The sequence below is a fragment of the Mycteria americana genome, chromosome 2 (genome assembly GCF_035582795.1).
Source record: "Mycteria americana isolate JAX WOST 10 ecotype Jacksonville Zoo and Gardens chromosome 2, USCA_MyAme_1.0, whole genome shotgun sequence".
Taxonomy (NCBI): Eukaryota; Metazoa; Chordata; class Aves; order Ciconiiformes; family Ciconiidae; genus Mycteria; species Mycteria americana.
Genome location: NC_134366.1, coordinates 33,328,101 through 33,351,034, shown reverse-complemented (window position 1 = coordinate 33,351,034; position 22,934 = coordinate 33,328,101). Strand labels below are relative to the sequence as shown.

The window sequence follows — 22,934 nt, the reverse complement described above, 5'->3', positions numbered from 1 at the left end:
GATTCACAGGATTTGTATTTTGTGATAGGCTAATTCAAAGTGTAAAAAAGATCTGTAAAACTATAGTGACATTAAAAAGTACTTATACTTTTGAATGAGGACAGATTTTCTTTGTTTTATTAATTTTTTTAAATTCATGTCTGAACCTCTTGCCTGAGAGCCAGGCCAAATACCTGTACATTCCTGACATAAATAGCAAGTCAAAGCTTCTCAAATTAGAGTAAAATTCAAATACCCAAGACTCAGTATGTACTCTCTTTACTAATATGGAAATAATTATTTGTTACTGATTTATAACAGAAAAACAATACGGAAATTCCTTGCAAAGAATAAAATATTTGGTGTTGTAACTGAATAGTCGTAGACTAGCTGGATGATTGTGTTCTTGGCTTACACCCAACAGTCATCAGGGGCAAAAGCCCCTTTAGATACAGTAGTACCTTATTGTATTATTGGCCCTACTGTGCCCTAAATGTTTAAATTTCTGAACTAAAAAATGTAGTCTGTAGCCCTGTCTTAAGTACCTAAATTCCTCATTCAGTTCATTGCAAGACTGCTAGGAGTGGAATTCCAAAAAGGCTTTGTGCTGTGTAGGGAGGACTCTTGCGCTAACCAGGAGGAAGTGCTGCAGAACGAGGCATACATCTTAAACTGTGCCCCTCTTTGGCCTGTATGACAGAACAAAATTCACAGCTCCATTCTCCTGTTTTCACATGCCAAATATTATGGTTACACCATGAATGAAGATACCCATGAGCCAATTTTGGAAGCAGAAGCATGTGCGGTGAGGTCTGTGGAAGCCAGCTTGGGTTGGGCAGCTGTGTCGGCGTATGCCAGCTAGAGAATGTCGCCAGAAGTATTGCAGATCCAAGTTTCCCTGTCTTAGGGACTCAGCTCTCTTGTCCCATATGAAAACAATGCAGGGCATACATCAGCCAGTATTTTCCTTTGCTTGATCCCAGTTTCACCCAGTCTGAAAGTGGCCTTAGGAATTCCTGTAGTTCTTGTGTCACTGAGGTGGTAAACTCAGCCCTGTGTTGGGTCACATCATCTGGCTGAGGGAGCCCGTGTGTGTGTGCCGAGACAGAGAAAGGTCCTGCAGAAAGGTGAGCCAGTACTGAGCAAAACAACCAACCAGTTTCTGTGTCTTGTCTCAGGATTTTAAGGTTTCAACTCAGTGCTGCACCTTAGCAAGTATGCTCTAGCTCATGGATTCATGGCTTTTGAACCCCGGCTGGTCATCATATGAAGGTTTTCTGTGCAGCAGAAACTTCCTGGCTTTAGTAAGTACTAGAGCTCTGCATTCCGCTTTTAGAGCATAGAGCGGTCATGGACTGAGTTGTCCTTTTGTTGGAATAAAAGCTGCTATTTTTTTCAATCAAATGACTGCTAGTTATCCTGTTACTGCATACGTAGTTAGAAGTTATCTCCCTTGCATGATCAGAAGTCAGCCATAAATCTTATTCTTTGTATTAAACTTCACGTTTTCAGTCAGTGTCAGGTATAGTTTGAGTGGACTTGCTGCAGAAGACATTTTATTGTGCCTATCTTGTTATTTCTCATTGAAATAGAGGGAAGACAGGTGAGAAACTCAGCCTGCCACACTGGACTCAGTTCTGGAGTAATGTAAAGCAAAACTGTAGTTGTTTGAAAAATGCCATTTGTTAAATTTTAGGTGCCATGAAGCTTTCAATTACTTGAGAAGTTAACTGAGAGTTTTAAAAAATTAGGTGTTTGGATTTATTAGATCTTCCTGAATCTTCTGGAAGAGCTAGGCCTCAGCAGAGCAGGAGATGTGGTTCAGTATTGTCACAAAGATACAGATACAGACATTCATGAATTTTTATTGTGCAATAAACCAGATGTCAAGAAAACAATGTGTTTCAGCACTCTTTTAAGAATATAATTTTGAGTATTTCAATTTTATTTAGAATTGCAGTTTGGTTTTTTGTTCCTCAGAGTGCGTGTTTCACTTGTGAGATTTGGTTACGCAAGTCACATTGTATTCTCTTGGCCTGTTTTATGCTTAAAATGTAACATGACATGATTTTAAAAAACTGTAATAAAATATTGGATCAGCCTAAGAAATCCTCTTTTGCTAACTGGTTTTCTGGAATGGTAACTCTTTCAGAAAAAAAAATCAAATAGACTTAACTAATTACAGAAAAGCTGTGGCTAGCATGCTGCTCTGTCTCTTTTCCCATGACCTTCTAATTTTATTATTTTTTTGCGTGTGTGTGACCAATTAAAATATGACGGCAGAGCAAAATAACATAGCCCAAATGCCCAGCAGCTGGGATATAGAGGTAATAATCCATGTCCTGGAATCATAGGAAATAGAGAGGGGACAAGTTGCAGATAATTTAGTCTCTCTACATCTGCTTATGCACAGCCTTTCCTCAAAGTGCATCTGTTAAATTTACTCCTCATTTAATACATTGACGTATTACTAAAATTATAGTGGTGTTTAGTTTTGTCAGTTTGTCTTTTCTATTACAGAAGTAAAATTGATCCTGCCTAGGACAGAAAGATGGACTAGATTACGTCTTGAGATCCTTTACAGACAGTTCTGTGATTTCATAGTTCTCGCTGATCTTTCTGTACCATGTTTTGCCTTTGGATTATAGTGTTTTGCTCCATGTAGTGTTTTGTATAGATATCTCTTCCCATGTATTAGAAACAAAAAATTTGAGAAAGTGGTTCAGATATTTCTCTTGTCACATGAATCTTTTGAATCTTTTCTCTCCCTTCTCCCTGCCCTGGTAGCTGATGCATATCAGAACTCTTTGGGCATGAGAAATTGGTTCACATCTCTGTCCTCATTCTGTAAAAGAATGAACTAAGAAGCTGTATTTTAGAGCTCATAAAGTGCTCAACACGCTGACTGCATTCCTCTTTGTTTTATTGTTCAGTAGTGTGAAAGGGGGAGGGCAGACAACTAGTTCTTTCTCTTCTGAGAGGAAAAAACTTTGGGCTCACTTTTGGTGTCTCATTCTGCCACTGTATGTTTACCTGAGGTCAGAAATCTTGTAAGAATGGACAGGACTCATACGTATGAGGGCAGGATTTGCCACAGAAGATAAATGAAATCAACAATAACAGTGTTCTTATTTTATGCGATGAAACCTATTTCTCTTCTGTGTCAAAGCTCACTAGACCTCAGGAGATCTTATGTGCCTGCAGTGAAAAGTGTCAGAATTCACCATTGGGAGTGGTTTTCTAGGTATACTGATTTAAGATGCTGGATAATTCCAAATGTTTTGGAACAGCATTAATTATTCTTTTTTATTATTCTTAAAAAATAGATAATAAACAGTATAGTGTAAGGACGCCATTTTCAGTGGTTAGCATTGTTAGGGAGCATGCTTTTTGCCCTGTGACTTGATAAAGCAATGTTCTGCCATTGGATCCTTTTCTTTGTTATTGTATGGTCAACTCTTGTCCCAGTTGCCTTTAGCTTCATATAAAGTTCATGTGAGCATTTGATAAGCGGCTGATGAAGTGTGGGTAACTTTCTGGTATCAAAATGACTAAAACCAGCTAGGAGAGTTCTGTTTCAGAGATGCCGTAGGTCTTTAATACTATATATTGATGAAAAGATCAAAGATATATGTTTAATTGGTTTCAAATCTAAGCAAAACCAAACCTGAAATATAAGCGTTTAAATATATGTTCTGGGGCACAGTGCTGCTGGATATTGCATACTTTCTGATGTATATACTGTGTTCCCAGTGATTTCACTGGTAAGTGTGGTTGCTCAGTATTTCACAGGGTGAATTCAACAGGGAGGAACAAGCTCAATTTTCTGAAACTCTTCTTGTTGCTCATTTCTGAGCAGTTTAGCCAAATTGAAGTCGGTGAAAGCAATAGGTGTTGTGGATTGTCAAGACCTCTCAGGGGTGTCTCCTGCTGTTTGATATCTGAATAGGCCTAAAACTGTCCTCACAGAAACCACCTAATATGTATGTACAAAAAAGTCTGAAAAATGAACATCTCAGGTCTGTACATGTATTTGCAGTAGATATTTATGAAGGACTTAAGATTATTTTTTTTTTTTTTTGTAAATTGGCCCTCAGTGTGTACTTACACAGTCTTCTGTTGCTATATTCATGTTAGAAGTCTCATACAGATTTAGTAGTATGACTTATGCATTATGAGATATATAAAAGATAAATAAGTAGAAAATGTGTTTTAAAGCTCTAATTTTTTTGGACTGCAGCTAGGTATACATTAATATTATTAACATTTAGACCTCTCTCTGTTTTGTTCCACAGGCAGCAGGAGCAATTCGTCCTCTTGTTTCTACTGTTATTGCCTCTGCTGCAGATGGCTGTTTAGACCACTCATTGGAACGTGCCAGGTACAGAGCGAGTGAAATGCCTCAGGCTTTCTTGTTTGATCTAATCTATGAAGCATACCAACAGGTAAGACTTTGAGACTTTCTAAGACTTTTTTCCATTTACTTTAGTTAAAAAAAAAAAGATAACTTTATTTCTCCTCTTTCAAAAATAGAGATTCAGCATCTATTTCAGATCACATCAAACTGTATGTATTCTCCTTCTCTGTAGTCTTTTGATGAAAATGCTTTATCATTCTAACCTATTCAAGTTTTTTTATTATCAAACTGTCAAATACAAGAGGGGTGAGGGGTCTAAACTATTGAAAAGACAGATTTGCTTTAATTTTTATTGTGCATTGAATAGATTACCTAAATGAGTGGGTTTAAAGTTAGGTATCTTTTAAGTATGTATTGTTGACTGAGAGTATCAAAGAATTTTGGATGCACAGTGTAATAATGACATTATATAATAATATGGTGGGATACAGGCTGTTCTAAAATATTGGGATAATATTAAATTGATACATCTAGGTAAATAAGTATTTAATTTGTTTAGTGTTGCATGTGTGTTGTACATACTTTGATTAGTGGCTGAAAATAACACTTACTTAGTCTCTGTTGTAATTCTCCATTTTTTCCCTAATATATTTCTTTAACATCATCTTTATTTAAGAAAATAAAAGTTGTGGGTAGTGTATTAAACCCTGACTCTTTTGCCTTTATCCCTCTTGAAAACTGCTTTCGTTTGCCCCACCCTGCATTCACAGTTTGCTGGAAGCACTCCAGGCTTTCGTCTCAGCATTCTACTTCCTTTTCATTCATCACCTTGTGGAAATTGCCTGTCCTCCAGGTATCTTCCAGACTGACTGGAAGCAGAGCATTTCTTCATTTGTCACTTGGAAGGAATTATTTTTCACTCCAATAATGCTGACAGTCATGCTTCCCATCAGTCTTTCATTTCTAGAATAAACAAGCCCAAATGACTGATATCCACCTTCAGAGAGTACATAGCTCAGAAGTCACCAACAACAGAACAAATGTGTGGACAGGCAATGAAGGAAGAAACAGTTGCTTAATTGTTCAGTAATTGTTTTACTTAGAAATGTTGGCACAAATTCCATGTCATACCCTTCATGCTTGATACTTGAAACTATTCTTAGATGCTGAAGATGAAGGACTGTCCAAGATGAAGAGCTACTCAAGTGATTGGACTAGTTCCAACCTTTTTACTTCTCATGGGAAGCAGGGGATGTTCTTGGTGCATATGATAACACACAGCTGATACTTCTAAGCGAGACTCTAGCTTGAATGTAGTGGGCGTACTCGTGATAAAGGAAGCATATATGTGCATAGAACATATTTCAAGAGGCAACAGCTACTGTTGGTTATACAACTGTTTCCTGTTGATGTGTTTCTCTCTTGGCAAATTGCATGTTTATGTGCTTTCTCAAAAAAAACCCCCAAAACCAAACCCCTATTTTTTCCTACTGTGTTTGCTCTTAGTTTACAGATACAGTAGAGTTGGCAAATAGATAAAAAGCTTTTCCCCTAAATGCCTTGCTCAAAAGGCAACTATATTTGCAGTCCCTATGCTCCTCTGAATAGTGTTCTCTTCTCACATATGCATTCCATCAGTCTTCTTTTTTGTATCCCTGCTCTTTTAAGAACAAGCCACCAAAGTTGTTAGCAAGCAACCAAGGCTATAGTTCCTTGTCCCCAGTTCCCTTTGCATTGGCTAAATTCTGGTCATTTAAATGCTCTGTGCCTTGGAGCTCTGGGAAGGATAACACTTCGCTAAACCTCTCAACTCATATTGTTTGCTAATTATTTAAGTTTCAATGGTGCCTAGCTGTCCAAGTCAAGGATTAAGACCCTATTGTTCTGGGAACTGTACAAACAAATTAAAAAAGATAGATAATCGTTGTCCTGAAAAACTTAGTCAAGCTACTGTAGGACACATTTTGTAGGAATGCATGCAGCTTATGATGCTTCCTAAATATTAACATACCCATCGTTAGTTCCCACAGCAACCTGGTGAAGTAGGTAAGTGTCATTGTACAGATGAACAAAAAAAGAGAAAATAATTTTGTTGTTCATGTTGCAAGTCATTCACAAAGCTGGGAATGGAATTAATTTTGGCTGACTCGGCATGGGATCATGGTCCCGCTCCTGTGTATTTTATACAGTTGTGACCTTTATGCAACAACAGTGTGGGGAAAAACAACAGTCAAACATGCATTCCTTAGAAAGAAACTGTCCACTTGAATTATTGCTTCAAATAACATAGGCTTTTCAGTTACATTGGGGGTAATGTGGAATACTGCTTTTAAACTCTGTCTCTATTTAAATACATCATCTGATGTGAGTAGGTAGATTTAGAGAGTTTAGTTCCGGATGTGTTCTTTTTCATGAATGTAAGATCTCTGAGTATCTTGACCACTAAGTTGCAATATTCAATTAAAGGTCAGTTCTCTGGTCCTTACAGGTCTGCCATCTATAGTCTTTTTTGATCTTCTTGTCTAGCACCAGTCTGGGCAGAGCAGACTAGTGCTCCTTCTCTTTATTGCTGTTTGAATGTATTTAGAACTAGAAAGGAATAAGCTATTAACACTATTAAAATATGTAAAAATACTTTTGTATTATCTTTATCAAATTAAAAGTCATTTCCTTAGAAAACTTTTTTCCATTTCTTGCTTGATTAAAAAATGGTAGTAATGATTTGGGGAAAAATACATGCCTTATGCATAAAATTAATTGAAGTAGATACAGCAACTGCCAAAGATTGGTTTACAATATTATCTTAAAATATATGTAAATTCACTACAGTGAATTTCCTTTACATTTGGTGCTAAAAATCTAGCACAGATTTTGAGCACATTCAACCAGGTTGTTTGCGTGTGTTTCATTGTGATGCACCTCATTTTTGTGTGCTGGATCTCAATTTAGTTTTCACGCTTACCTCTTCTCTGTTGCCTAGAACATACATATTCCAAACAGATCTTCTTTGTTCAGATACATGTTGCTTTCTGATTTAACTGTGATGATGTCAAGATTTCTGACATCATAACTATTAACTTCTCAGCTTTATAGTAGTGCTGTTGAAATCTTTAAATTTTTTTTGCTCAAAAATTGCATGCACTCCATTGTCTTTGTAATGACTTTGAGAGCTCATTAAAACAAACATTCTTCATCACTTGCATATCTGATATTTAAGCCCCCTTTAACAGGGCTTTTCAAAGGTTAAAAAACAGTACTTTTATTTTTTTAATGTGATTTTTTTCTGGCTTTGGATTTTTCTTATTACAACCACTTTGTCAAAAAAAGAAAAAATGTTGGACTGGAAGTGATATCAAATTACAGTCTGTTTGGTCAGTTATCCAGAAACGGGGTTAAGTATTCCATCCATTACCTCTGAAGTATGCTATGAAATCATTTCCGTTGTGTTTCTAATTTTTGCTCGTGTTGTGTGAGAGAATTGGGTTCTGCGAGAAGGTATGCATTATATTGTTTTCAAAAGGGTTTCTTGTTAGCACTAGTCACATCTTCTTTTGCTAGGTGTATTAACTTAAAATCTTCTGTTCTTTGGGATGGTCCTCCTCTCAATTCCATAATGTTTCTTGGTCCTGATGGGGAAATTAGTTCATCTTTCTACTCTGCTATTGTAAGGTAGCCAAGGACTTCTACCTGCAAAGTAGGGTTGGTTTGTTTGTTTGTTTATAATCCCCAGAGAAGTAAATAAATCTGAAATGGGAAGAGCAATCCAAAAAATGTTGGTGAGGTACTGGATACTGCTGGGTCTTCTGATGGTTAATTTTGAATAATTTTTTTAGCCATACTGAAACAATAGTATAGATTTATAAAAATATTTCCTTAAAAATAATCTCAGACTTTTTCAGTTAGCATCAATTTTAACATCAGTTAGTGGTGGAAGCAGCTTTTTTGGATATGTCTGTGTGTATGCTTGAGAGGAAAAAAAAAAAAAGGCATTCAGATGTCCCATATTTTCACTTTTTTATTGGCGGAATGCAAGCAGTTTGAGAAATGTTGTTTCTTGGTGAAAGAAGTATTGGGAGTACTTTGTGTCTGCCTTTTTGTGATGCAGCAGGTAAGTGGAGGTACAACAGGGAAGGGAAGGAATATTTTCAATATTCTCCTACCTCAAATGATGATTGCTCCAGTGCAGCAGGATCAGAAGACCACTGTTCAGGAAATAGCTGCTCCTTCCACTCCAGAACAGCGATACTGATTTTAACATTTTTATAAAGTTTCTGCTACATTGTTATACATTTTACTTTTAACTCAGGATACCTCTTGGCCCCTGTATTGGACATCACATAAGCCAAACTAAAAACATTTAAAGTCAATGTTGAAATTAAGCAACAGTTCAGAGCCCACAACAGCTAGTGGAGCTAAAATGATATCTTGATCTTAAAAGGCCTCACTACTTTGACTTATATGTGATTAGATAGAGCACTTAGCTATAATAAATGAATAGGCATAATGGGATTTTCACAGATACAGGCACCTACCCTTGTAGGTAACGCTGCTTAACGCTTTCTGTTGCAAGTCTCTGTGTTCAGCTGGTTGTATGAAGCATGGGAAAACAGCTGCAGTATTCTGATGCCTCCACTTTGTAATAGGACTTTGGAATTTGACATTGGGATGGTCCTGAGATAAGGATGAAGTACACAGGCCTCCTTACATATGTCTGTGAGTGTTACTGTGTCACTCATCATATATATGCCTCCTCACCTTATATTTGTATGAAGTACTGCACTTCTTTCATGCACTTCAATTTGTTACATTTATAAAATTTATAAAAGTTATAAATTTATAAAATTTATAAAAGTTATAGCTTTTATTTGTATTATGCATGGTTGACACAAGGTTGACAAGTGACAGATGCAAACAACTGCAAGGGAAGAAAGAACTGTATTTATAATGTGCGTGGTATCTTGCAGGCAGGAGGCTTTACCTTAGCCAGGGGTTTTCTTTGGGATCTCGGGTAAAAGGCCATATAAATGTGTTAAGGGGATAAATGTAATGTTGCATCAGTGCTCTTAGTTCTGATATGTCTTAATTTGTGAGTTCTTGTATCCCGCACAATGTAATGAACCATACTACTAACCTTCCGTAAATATTAATAGTGGACAAGTTAAACTTTTTAAAATAAAAAACGCAAATCTCTAATAACTAGTAAAACCTGTGGAAAAGTTGTAAAACTGCAGAACCCATGATTTACTTCAATTCTAACCTACCTGGGACAAAACCAGCCAGTTGGATTTTTTTTTTTTTTTAGGTTAATAAGAATTAAATTCCTGATCTTTGGAAATGCATGTTTCTTTTCTGTTCTTATCAGCCCTAAGGGAAATCAGAAAAGTTTAAGTGTTAATTGAAAATCCACCCTTTCCAAAGATAGCAAATAAAGGATAAATTCCTTAGACCAGACTTGTTCATTTTTGCTTAAGGTAGTTTCATGTTTCTGTTCAGCTTTTTAAATTAAATAGGAGCAAATGCGAAGTATGATCCTATAAGCCTGGGAGGAGGAGGGTGGGGGGAAGACTTCACTTACTAGAAGTCAAGTGTTCCCCTGGAGCAGTATCTTTTAAGAAATTAGAGTATCAGGAAGTCAGGTAGACTAGCTTTTTCCTTTAATCAGAGTAGGCTGAGACTGATTTCTGTAATACCTGTTTCTGACATATTGTGAAATGCACAGAGATCTCTGAGATCTTTTGTCTTTCACACAAAGCATCTTGTTGTGTCATGTCACGTTAGTGTACAAAGTAACACAACCACAATATACAAAGGCTGAAATACCCAAGCTTAACAAAGCATTGTGGTTTTGAAATGCATCTGCCAAAGTAAGGAAGGTAGCAGGAACAATTAAAAAGCTTTGCCTTTCCTGATCTGGCAGAGAAACAACTGAAAGTGGAAGCAGAAGAGGAGTGTTATGTAGAAGATCTGGACTAGGTTCTATGTCAGAGACATAATCAAAAAGCCTAGGGAAGATGATACGATGGTTAGAGAGTTGTCAGCATGAATGCTGGGGGTACAATAGAATTGCTCACCAATGTGACCAGTCTGATAAAGCTGAGGACTTTGTAAGAGGGAAGAGCTACACACAGCTGAAGAAAGGGTGGGACATGTTAGAAGGCTATTCTGCAGGAATCCTTCACATGTGCATGGCGTGGAGAAGTCTAACCACTATTTAGAGTGATAGGTTTATCACAATCTTAATTTTAAAAACATAATTTTGATACACAATTTTTTTTCTGGTAATCTTTTATACGTTGTTTTACACCTAGCCTCAAGATCGTCTGTACCTGGGAAAATTTACCACAAAAGCTACACCATTTTTTTGGGGTGTTTGTATTGCATATGTAGTTAGCTTAATCATCTGTTGATAGTAGAGCTTTTGTAGGTTATGGAAGTTTATATTTAGCTAATAAGAACAATGAAGCTGAAATAAAAAAAAAAGGAACAGGAAGCAGGAATATTCATTGAAGGAGGATGAGCTTCAACATGTTCAGAGATGTTTCTCTGATGCATGTCGATAACCTTACGGATAACCACATGGAACAGACTGACCTTAGGGATTCTATCTAATCTGTGTAGAAACTATGTAGAGATTAGTACTTTTTGGGACTACACTGAATTAATACATCTGTTCATAGCCAGCATTACCCACTTTTTGGATAATAAGAAGTCACATTTACTTATGGGATGTTAGAGCATCTGCCTGCATAGTAGAGAGCTGCTATACATAAGCATAGTAATGACAAGATACAAAATAATAGTGTCAGGAAGAATCATGCAAATACTTTGATGCTAAATTCTGGGAGGCAGATGTTCTTCCACTCCCCAAAAAAATCATTACAAGATGTCCCCAGATGGGATTGAGATGGGGAGAAGAGATATTCTGCAAACTGTCCAACTTGGTCCTCAGTAGAAGAAAAGGAAATCCCAAAATTATTCTTGTCTAACAAACCTCTGAGACTGTTCAGGGAAGATTTTGCCAGAGTAAGAAAGGAAGTTGGCTATTGTTAGGCCCATTGTAGAAGTATTTGCTCAAAGTATTGTCTTTTCTGTATGTAAATAATAGGGAGTGTATTCCATGTGGATTTTGTAAACTTCTAAAGTGCTTCTTGAAAGGGCACAACATTACTGGGATTCTTCTTCAAACATGTGTGAAGCATTTTAGTATCCTCTGTAGCAGGGAAGTGGAGTCAGCTGTAGCAGTTTAGTAATATTTTGGCATAGGTCAGGCAAGTCCTTCGAGGCAAAATGTCTAGACTGATTTGGGGATTTTCCTGTGGGTTCATTCTTTGTTAAAGAAATCAATGTCTGTCAAATTAACATTGCCAGGAGCAACAGGCGATTAAATGAACAGTAGCAGACAAATTGTTGACTAAAACCTTGGCAACTTTGGGAGCAAGGGTCAGATTCAGAAAAAGGACTGAAGGGTCAAAATGTGAGGCAGAATTTGGGCATTTAAGTCTAATGCTGGAATCCTGAAAAAAACCACTGCTTACCTCCCTCCTAAGACTAAAGATATCTGAATCTTCAAGGCACCTCAACTTTTTTTTGTTTAACATTCACCAAATATGAAACTTTGTTATATGTTCAGGTCTTCTAAACATAGGCCATGTAACATCATTGTTGTGTTTTTCCTAATCCTGCATTCTGCTTTGTGTCTATAGGTTTTCTTCCTTCTCATCAACTGTATTCTGAAATACCGAATGAAGAAGTGATTTGTGATTAGGCAAGAGCTAGCTAAAATAATAGTAATCTACTACTTGTATGATTTGTATGAGGACAGTACTATAAGCCAATGCTCTTCTTTGTATGGAGTCCTAAAGGCAGCATACTTCCGTCTGCTATGAAATGTAATCGGTAATTACAGTTTCAGTGTAACTACCTACTTGGTTGGTCCAAGTCAACCTACTTGGCTGAATGGTAAAGTAGCATGGATTATTTCAGTTTATTGAAATTCCTACTCCAGTTCCTTTGGTATAATAATATAGATTTTAATTAGCTGTATACTGGTATCAAGATGGGGAATATCTGTGAGTTTTTCAATGTGCAATCTAAGCATATGAAATAACCTAAAAAAGGAAGCCTTTCTGCTGTTTGTCCATGGGTCATTAGGATTTTAGATCTGATTGTTTGACAAGGAAATCTGTGCAGCTCCTAAATGTTGAAAGAAAACCTAGTATCTAATTTCTCCTTAAATGAGAAGTTTTTACTTTATTAACAGCACCCTTTCATTGTTGTGGTCCATTACGGCTTGAACTTTATCTCTGATTTTAGTCCCATTTAAAAAATTATTTCTCTGGAACTTCAGTAGAACCTGAGTTCTGTTCCATTTCATTCCTGCTGAAAATTGGTAATTTTTTGGTTTTGATGCAAAATTGCAAAGGAGCTAATTTTTTAATAATGCAGTTTTGCAGAGGATTTTGATCTGCCTTTCTCCATTCATCTTCAGGCTGATGCACACAGACTGTTGCTTAAATACAGGGTTGTCAAGCGCACCTAAATGAATATCCTAATTTGTTCAGTCTTCAGGTTGCAGTTCTGAGATATTTTCCAAAGAGGTTTCACAGTTACTTCGTCTGGCATCTTTTTACCCTAGCAGCTTTCTCCTGAGATTTGGAGGAATAAATATTTTTTTCCCTTTCCCTATCCTTAAAACCTATCAAATTTACAGAATTCCTTTCAGGATAAATATACTAAATGAATTTTGTCAGTAATGCTTTCATTTATTCAAAACCTGAAGCTAGATTGGTGGTCTGTTGAGAAAACTATGCTAGTTTAGATAGCTCTGTAGTTGATTAGTTCTTTGGCGCAATGGTAGAGCCAGGATATTGTGTGAATCCCCACCTTGCCCTAATTAATTTCTGCCACAAGAATGTTTGGAGAAATTCTAATGCCTTGCATAAGAAAAAAAGTTTTTTTGCTAATGGGATAATTACTTCCATTTTATGGCACTCCTCATCCTGTAGGATCTCCAAGCACTTCGTGAATTCACATATTGGCTCTTGGAACTGTTTGGTGCAGTGGTGCAAAGCTGCCACACCCTGGGTGAAATCTGGCATCTCTGTGGCAGTGAAAAGGCATTTTGTCTTCAGATATAATTTGGAGGGTGTATGTTAGGGAGGCACACTGCACTTACTCAAGTCGGAAATTAGACTGGATTATGAGAGTATTGTTGTGTTACTGGATTTACCCTGATAAGTGTACTGTATCCACAAGAATCACCCGTTTGGCACAGGCTCAAAAAATGCTGAATAGTGAGCGAGAATCACTGTATATGGGAGCATATGGGAGACCACCCATCTAAATTGTCATCTGCTACTTGTTTTGAGAGAGCAAAGAAGAAAACAAGGTAGTGATGCTAGAACTTTTAATCTCTTAGTTACTGTTTAGTGTATTAAAAGGCAAGGAAAAGGACCATTTATGTTCTTGCATAATTTCAAGAGGTGATTCTCTTAAGTAAATTGTTCCAAGAGTGAATACTCTTATCTGTTCAGAAAATTTAAAAAGAAAACGTGCATTTTAACTTGGCCTGAATTTGGCTCACCTCTGCTTCTAAGCCTGATTAAATTCTCTGTTGGTTGCTTAATTTTAGAACTTGATATATTTAGAAGTCTCTTTACTGGGAGAATGTGAACAATCACTTCTTTACATTTTCTTACAATAACTTAAATAATCTGTAGTTTTCTACATTGGGACAAGATTCTTCTGTCTGTCTTGTCCGTGTAACTCTCTTCCAAGTATTTTTCCAATTTACAAGATAATTTTTTAAAAGTGTAAACAATGAGTCCTAACACAGCATTTTGACTACTACTGTTGTCACATAGAATATTAACATTTTCTTATGCCTTCTTGATGTTGTAAGTAAAATACTACTTTTTTAAAAAGCTGAAATTGTATATGAGGTCTGAAATTCCATGTTCAGCTGCATGGTCAAAATAACTGCTGTGTCCTTTTCTGATATCAGAAAAATCAATACTGTCTCATGGTTACTCAGGACTTGTTTTATTAAGTCAATCTGATTAATAACTAGCTCTTAGTTGCATCAGGTGTTTCATCTTCATACCAGTACCATTGTTTATATATATATATATATATATATATATATATATATAAATACCTAGTTTGTATTCTCATTTTCATTATGCTAGTTTGTGTGGACTTTGTTTGAGTAACATTAGGAATATATCTACTGGTGTGGCACAAAGAAAGAAAGACTGAGGGAAAGGCTGAGGTTTGATTTTTGGTGATCTGTTATTGTTTCAGGATTGTATGTGTAAACTGGGACTGTACCGGCAGTGATATCAAAAATAGCGTGGCCAGCAGGGCTAGGGAAGTGATCGTGCCCCTGTACTCGGCACTGGTGAGGCCGCACCTCAAATACTGTGTTCAGTTTTGGGCCCCCCACTACAAGAGGGATATTGAGGTGCTGGAGCGTGTCCAGAGAAGGGCAACGAAGCTGGTGAAGGGTCTGGAGCAGAAGTCTTATGAGGAGCGGCTGAGGGAGCTGGGATTGTTTAGCCTGGAGAAAAGGAGGCTGAGGGGAGACCTTATCGCTCTCTACAACTACCTGAAAGGAGGTTGTAGAGAGGTGGGGGTCGGTCTCTTCTCCCAGGTAACAAGTGATAGGACAAGAGGAAATGGCCTCAAGTTGCACCAGGGGAGGTTTAGACTGGATATTAGGAAATTTTTCTTCACTGAAAGGGTTGTCAAGCATTGGAACAGGCTGCCCAGGGAAGTGGTTGAGTTACCATCCCTGGAGGTATTTAAAGGACGTTTGGATGAGGTGCTTAGGGACATGGTATAGTGGTGGTCTTGGTAGCATTAGGTTTACGGTTGGACTCGATGATCTTAAAGGTCTTTTCCAACCTATACGATTCTGTGATTCTGTGATTCTGTGATATTCATCCCAGTTGCCAGTCATATGGACACAATGCATGCCGAGTCCTGGCTTCTAGAGCACCTTATGTCCACACTGCAAATGATGTGCTTTAGGAGGTGCCCTTGCATATGACTTTCACCTTGATTCCACCAGAAGGGAAATGACTTTTACCTTCCACCAGAAGGGAAAAGATAGCTCTTTACGCTTTCTCAAAAGAATTTTAAATCTTGATCTTTCTGTTTCTTTTATCTAGAGTCACACTTAAGGGTACTGGGGCTAGGACCTAGTCTTGTGATTATACTTCAGCTTCTGTTTCATTTTGAGGTCAGAGCTAGAAAATGACAGTCAATAAAATGGATATCTTCTAATTCTCTAGTTACCTTATTTCAATGTTTTTGTTGCAGTGATTCCTTGATGAATCTAAATCAAAGTAAGTGACATTTTTTCTTAGCGGTTTTGATAGAATGGGACACTGAAAACAAGGGGTTTTCAATCTAGCTCATTAGTCCTAGATACTATCTTTTGGTCACAGAATCATGTGTGATTTGTTGCTTAGAAGAAAGTTGAAGGAACCTGTCCAAAATGGACAGAAATATACACATAAAAATTTTGTTCATGGATCTTACACAACAATTTTGTTTAATTTATGCTCAGAAGTGCACACTTTGATATAAATATTTGTTCTCTGCATCCATATGCATTTCTGAATACCACTGAGTTTCTGCTTTTACATATTGTGACAGTCAGTTTTTCAAGCAAATTTGTGTTTAAAGAAAAAAAAAAAAAAGAGCGGCGTTGTCCCCAGCCTTGGCTAGTAGTTAAAACTTCAAACAGTGATAGGGAAAGCAAATTTCATGTTGCCCACACTGTGTGTTCGTGCTCTACATTCTTGCCTGTGGCACTCCTACTGCCTAGCAGCAAGTTGTGTATAGTGAACAGTAATTGTCAGCCTCAATGTAAAGAAAGATTATGAAGTGCTTTCAAAGAAGACTAATAGGAAGAAAATGCATAGCTGACTTGACTTGGGAGCTCATATACCTACAGGAGGACTATAGAACATGGTTGCTGCTGATGGCAGCATGGAGTGCGTTCATTTGACCCAGGACATTTATTCCAGAAAGGGAAGAAGCAAAATTACTCTTTCATTTGTAAATTTTACTATTAAAAAGATACTTGAAAGCACTACTTGTTTTTAACGCTTGTCTCAATAATATTTTAAACCTTTAATTGCACATTTTGTTCAATTTCATAGAATCATTTAGATTGGAAAAGACACTTAAGATGACAATTTCAATCAAAATTGATGGAGGCATAGAGATTTCAAGGATGTTAAGTCCCTATATAGTTTTTGAAAAAATCAGCGAGTGTGAGGAGGAGGGAAACCCAACTGAATTCCTTCACTGAGAGGGGGCTGGAGCCCCAGTGGGGCTTCCTTATTCACGTGTTTCCTTCTGTTTGCTGCTTCTGTTATTTCTCATTTGGCTGTGGTGTATTGCTGTAGGCTGAGTGCTTGTTGCAAATCCACTGTTGGATTCAGCATTTTTTGTTTTCCATGAACATGGAAATGAACATGGAAAATAATGAACATGGCAAAAAAATTTATTTATAAAATATGATAAAAATAGGCCAATTCAGGTTCAGCAAGAGCTTGTGTCTGCTTATTTTTTAACTTAGTAAAATGTTCCTGATGATGAATGTTCCTGATGGACTCTGGCACTTCAGCAGTGGAAACCTGATTTGCAAGGGTCTGGAAAAATCATAAAGCTCTGCTAATGTTAATTAGTTATGCATTGTAATTGCAAGTGTTCTGATATTGTTATAGAATGGATTTACATGGGAGAGTAAAATGGAGACACTTGCTGCTGGCAATGGAAAAAGTACTAAAGACGACACAGGCAATGGTTACAGAAGTGTTAAAGTCTGGGTCTATACAGGCTTTAGAGGTACCTGTGTAAAGGAGCAAATCAGAAGATTTTCTTTCAATTAATACATAAAGAATAATGATTTTGTGTCCTTATTATAAAACTAACGAATTATTAAAAAATAATAAAATGACAGTGCTGTAATGAAAATTTTTCTTGCATCTGTGTTTGTTAAATACTGCTGCTTTATAATTTTACTTGTTCAAAGTATTATATTGGAAACAAGTTAGCTTATGGGCTATTAGTAAGTACCAGGGAGATACAGGCTGTGTAGCTGCTCTTTTCTCTAATCCCTTGTTCCATGTTTACGGCTAAGCAACAACAGGATAGCTTGCATTTTAAGAAGTAATATTATTAATCAAAGTATTTTCAAACTAATTTAGGGGGCAGGGGAAGAAGAATGGGTGTAATGCTAAAATCTGGATCTCACTCTACCCCATAATACTTTATTCAAACATCCACTCTTGGAAAACAAACAAACAAAAAACCACCCACAAAAAAGTCAGTCCCCAAAACTACCTATTAGAATGCCTTTGAATATTCAACAGTTCAAAAGCATTTTTAAATAACATATTTCCTTCTGTGTCATTTAAAGAGCTAAACTAATCTGTTTTCTTTCTTTTGTGGATATGTTCTGTGCCAATATTTCCAGCTGTTTCCACCATTTCAAATCTGTGGTCTGAAAGTTAAACTATGTCTATTGTTTCACAAAGCTATGTGTGCACGTCAAGTTCAGTTAACTGTACTCTGTCAAACTTTATGTTAAAAAGCCTTTCAGTCAAAAAGAGACTTTAGAAATAGTAAGAATTTTAAACAGATTGTTGTAATGTAAATTGGCTCTAGATGTACAATGAAATACATAGAGAAGACTTAGGATGAGAATGTTTGCATGCCTGGATCAGTAAGAATTTTCCTCATAGATATTCTACAACTTTTTATTATAGGCACTCCCTGATAATGCTCAATTTGTTAACTGAATTTCTTAGAGCAATATAGAAGCTTTCAAATTCTGCACCTTAAATGTGGATTTAAAATTTCACTTGTGGAGATGTTTAGCGTATGGATAATATATAAACTAAGCTGGGTTTGAGCTGATACTTCCCTTTCATTGTTCTCCTCTGACATCAGTGTATCAGACTTGCAGAAGAGTACACTGTGACAATATGTTTAGGTTTAAACAATTACAGATAATTAGAGTGGTAAATGTCATGATGTACAAGTGTTAGTGAAATATGCTTTTAATTATTACTTTGCTTTGTGTCATATTTCATCCCTTGAAGCCAGAAATACCCTCAAGATGCTTTAGCCCATTTATGGAACTTCTCCACTCCTTACTAATTATCTGTAATTAATACCTTGCTAAAAAGTTGGAATTGCTTAGTCTTGTCCTAGTATCATTCGTTACCCATATATTTAAAAAGGTAGCTTAATTTTAATTCAAAGTAAATTCTTTCACAGATAAATTTTTCTGAAATTTTCTCTTCCATTCTGAGGCAAAAGAAAAATATATGGGTTTTTTTTTTTAATCTGTATGTTATTCACATTAGTAGAAAATAGTTTGCATTTTACCAGAAAATTTCCCTTAAAAGCAAAACAAAACAAAAAAAAGGAAACATTTTGGTAATAAATATTTGGAATGGAAAGTTACTAGGCCATTTCTGGTTTCATTGGCAATTTATCGCTGGACCTCTTTACTTGAGAGATCACTCCATTTTATGTATTTTGGAGCTAGAGTTCCTTATTCCTTTATATTTTCTGTTGACCTTTTTTGTATCTTGATTATTTAAAGAATATAAATCACTTCTGCTTAATTTAAAAATATTCCAAAGTGTCTTTTTGAAACCCCTATTTTCTTTAGTATTCGGAAAGAAGTTTTTCTTTTTAAATTACTCTATCTTCTTGTGTCTGTTTTGTTACTCAAAGCACGTAAAAACTTCTGTAGAGAAGTATAACACTTAAATTACTTTTGTTTTGAAGTGGGCTGTGTAAAAGGATCTTCTTTTTGATTGCAGTCACGACAAACTGAAAGGACAAAAATTACTAATTTAAATAATATAAAAGTGATAACTGTGATTTTTCTAAGATGTCTGTGTGTGTTAGTAATACAATTCAGATGTATAATGTTGATGAATTCCTTGAATTTCACTGATGCATTATAAAAGAATAGAAATAAAAATTTTCTTCATCTTTTTTATTAAACTTCTTGAGGAAATTATATAAAAAAAAGGACAAGTTGTATTGCAGCACTCTCATTTGGATCTTCTTTAACCCACTTAGACTTTTGTATTCTTGACAATTTTGAGTCCTTGAATCCTGGAGGAATCCTTTGAATTACTGAGCACAGTATCTGGACTGTCACATTTTATTCGGAACACGAATTTGTAGACACATGGTTAAATGTGACACAGTGGAAGGGTTATTTCAGCTTTTGTAAAGGAAAGCTTATGCATTGCAGAGCTAATTGTTGTTCTTTAAGGAGTTAACCGGCATCTCGTTTGAGGTTGCTGAAGCTGATAACAGCCTACTTGCATAATAAGATGTTTCACCTAAGCTTTTACCAAAGGCTCTTTAAGAAAACTGAACAGATCTGGGATAAGAGTAAGGACTTACCAGAGTAGATTATTTGTTAGATGATAAGAAACAAGGTAAAGTGCAGGATCCGTTTTCATAGCAGTAAATCACCAGTGGCGTTTTGTGAAGATCTGTGCTGGGACCTGTGCAGTTCAGTTTGTTCATAAATGATTTGGAACGGGAAGTGGAGTATCCATTTTTTTCTGGGTAGTAGAGACGAGGGCTAACTAAGAAGGTTTGTAGAAGGATATGTTATGATAAAATTGATAGGTAAGTGTAGATAAATGTAAAGGAGGGCAAAAGGGTTGATCAAAGCTTTGAAGTAGCTTCCACACATGAAATGACTGAATAGATGCTTATCTCTTTACCTGTGGAAAGATGTGAGAAGAAATGTGGTGGAGCATTTTGAAGGGCTGAGAAGGTGGTTTTGTAGTCCCTTTTCTGTCAGAACAACAGAGCACATGATGAAGAGAGTGATGAATCCCATGGTCCCTGATGCAGGTGCTAAAAAAATACTGCTATTCAAAAAGTAATTGGGTGAATTCAGGATTCCTGTAATTCACTGAGGACTGTTAAGGCAGTCGCTTCTGGTTCAATGTGCCCCTCAGGGACTTCTTAATTTAGGGATTTCCTAAGCCAGGATAATAGCTTTATATGAGGGCAAGGGAGTATTCTGGGAAAGTAAGAAGATATGATTGCTTTGTTCTTATTTACTTATCCTTGACTATCCACTGTCAACCTCTATTAGAGACTGGATACTGGGCTAACCAGCCTGTGGTCTTATCAAATACATCCATTTTAATTTAAGATAGGGTCTTTCATAATCCTTCCTTGTTACGTGTAATTCGTGTTTCTGGATGGACTGGTAATTTAGCAATATGAAAATAGAATAGAACTTTCTTATCTTAATCAAGCCAATTCATCTTGAGGTAGTCCTGTCTGATAAGCTCCCAGTTCCTGCTTTTGTACCTACCTATGTTTTGGCTCGAGAGATTCTGCTCCCTACTCAGTTTTCCATTAATAGGATTCTTCTAATCACTAACTATAGGAAGCCAAACTGCTTGGGAAGGGTGTGTTGAGAGAAGAATGCCTCTTCTAGATGACTAAAAAATGGACTTTTTGCATTTTTGTTGATATATTTTATTTATTTATTTATTTATTTTAAATCTGGAAGGCTCATGGAGCAGCATGAAACTTTGCTATTTTGTGTGCAGATAACTGGAGAAAAATATAGAAGGAAACATGTAAGGAATACAGAGGTTCTTTGTTACTACCATCCTTTTCTGATGCCGCAAAAACCAAAACAGAAAAGGGATTTGAAGAGTCATGCTTCTACAATTTATTAACTTGTTCCCATACTCTAAAAGTTTGTCACTAGAAGGTTGATGTTTTCTTTTGGTGAGGCCTGAACTCCATCAAAAATTTTTTAATACATGTAACTTCTCATTGATTTAGTTAAAAACACAAAGGTGTAGCAAGATACTTGTAGCACCTAATTGAATTAATTTGTGGTTATAAAGTGTTTATTTAGTTCTGTAACACTTTGCTGGATAGCTAGAATTTGGCATAAGCTTCTTGGAAGGGTTTTATTTCTGATCCATCCTGAACCTACATACTTAATACAGCATGTATTATTCTGGACAGGACTGTTGAGATGTAAGGTTTAATTAATGAAAGAAAATCTGTTATTGCTTAAAAGTATGATTTCTTTGAGACTAATTAAAAATATTTATTCTTTTTTAATTACTACAGTGTACAGACTATGACCTGGATTATGGAACTGAATGTTTGCATCTGGCTCTGAAATACTGTAAAACAAATGCCAAACTTGTTGAAGGAACAACTGACCTCTGGAAGGTAAAGGCAATAATAATCTCTATTTTTTTATATGTCTTTTAAAATTAATATAATTTGCATATTACCATAAAAATTCAGATGTGTTTTCAATTGTAATAGTCCAACACCTAATTGTAATTGTAATAATCCAACACCTTGCTTTTCTCTTCCAAATTTCAGAATGTTTTTTGGATTATCATGACATTTTTTTTAGAGCTCATTATTGTAGACAAACTTGGGCAGATGTTACCTGAGATAATCAGTGAAGAAGGTATTTATCTGGAAGCAGGAAAACCAACTAGGTACTTGAATAACCTGAGAATCTGTAAAACTATAAATCCATAATCTCTAAAACTAAGAACGTTCTTTTATGAGATGAGCTTTCTCCTGTTATTTCTGTATCTTTTGTCTATTTTTCTCCACTTTTCCTATGAGGACATCACTCTTTCTCTGATGCCAAATACCTGGCTAACAACAGTTTGATTTTTAGAGCAGTTCATTACATTCAGTAACACTGTAATATTTAAGACTTCTTCAAACAATCTTTTAAAATTTTTTAAACATCATTCACCTTGTCTGATAATCTGTAGGTTTCTGACGACTGACAAAGCAGGTGTGTATACAGGTGCCAAAGGATACATCCCTGCTGCTTAAAAGTATCCCATTTCATTGTTTTGTATGGTGGGACTTTATTCTTTCTCAGTAGCTGTCATGTCATGCAATTTTTAAGTGTTTCCTTTTTTTAAAAATTTTATTCATTAGCACATTGAAGGATCTGGAAGGAGCTCAAATCACTCCATCCATCTTTGACAGTAAATTTCCTCCAATGGGACATGATTTCTTATAATGTGGCAGTAAATCTTACGGAGAAAGGTAATTTCCTGAATCTGCAGTGCAAATTTCCTGTGCAATTTAGCGGCAAAATTTACTTATGTGTTGGTTGCATACAGCAACTTCTTTCAATATCTTTCTGGGGACATAGTCTTTCTGAAACAGTATGTTTTCTGTTTTCCTATTCAGCTTCTAAAGGACAGATTATGTCATGCATATTTGCATTACATCACTTTTTGGATGGCTTCATTGTTCTCATTGCAGAGCATGGTACTTGCATGAAGGGTAACAAAATACACCCATAATGTTCATTTAGTTCTTTATAATGTTTATTTAATTCTTTACTATCTGTAGATACTACTGATGCCCAGCAGATGAAATATAGAATGACAGAATAATTAAGACTGAAGGAAATATCTAGATGTCATCTGGTCCAACACCTTGTTGAAAGTGGGGCCAGGTTAGTTAGATTAGGCTGTGCAGGGCCTTGTCCTGTTGAGTTTTGAATATCTCCAAGAAT

At 36.2% G+C, this 22,934-nt stretch overlaps 1 protein-coding gene across 1 annotated transcript in view; it reads left to right on the top strand.

Moving 5' to 3' along the window:
* CRPPA (CDP-L-ribitol pyrophosphorylase A) overlaps positions 1 to 22,934 on the top strand; it is a 124,736-nt gene that overhangs the window by 19,757 nt on the left and 82,045 nt on the right. Inside the window, exons 3-4 of the mRNA XM_075492912.1 lie at positions 4,275 to 4,424; positions 21,500 to 21,604. Of these exons, the coding sequence (XP_075349027.1) occupies positions 4,275 to 4,424; positions 21,500 to 21,604 (255 nt within the window). The remainder of the gene's footprint in view (positions 1 to 4,274; positions 4,425 to 21,499; positions 21,605 to 22,934) is intronic.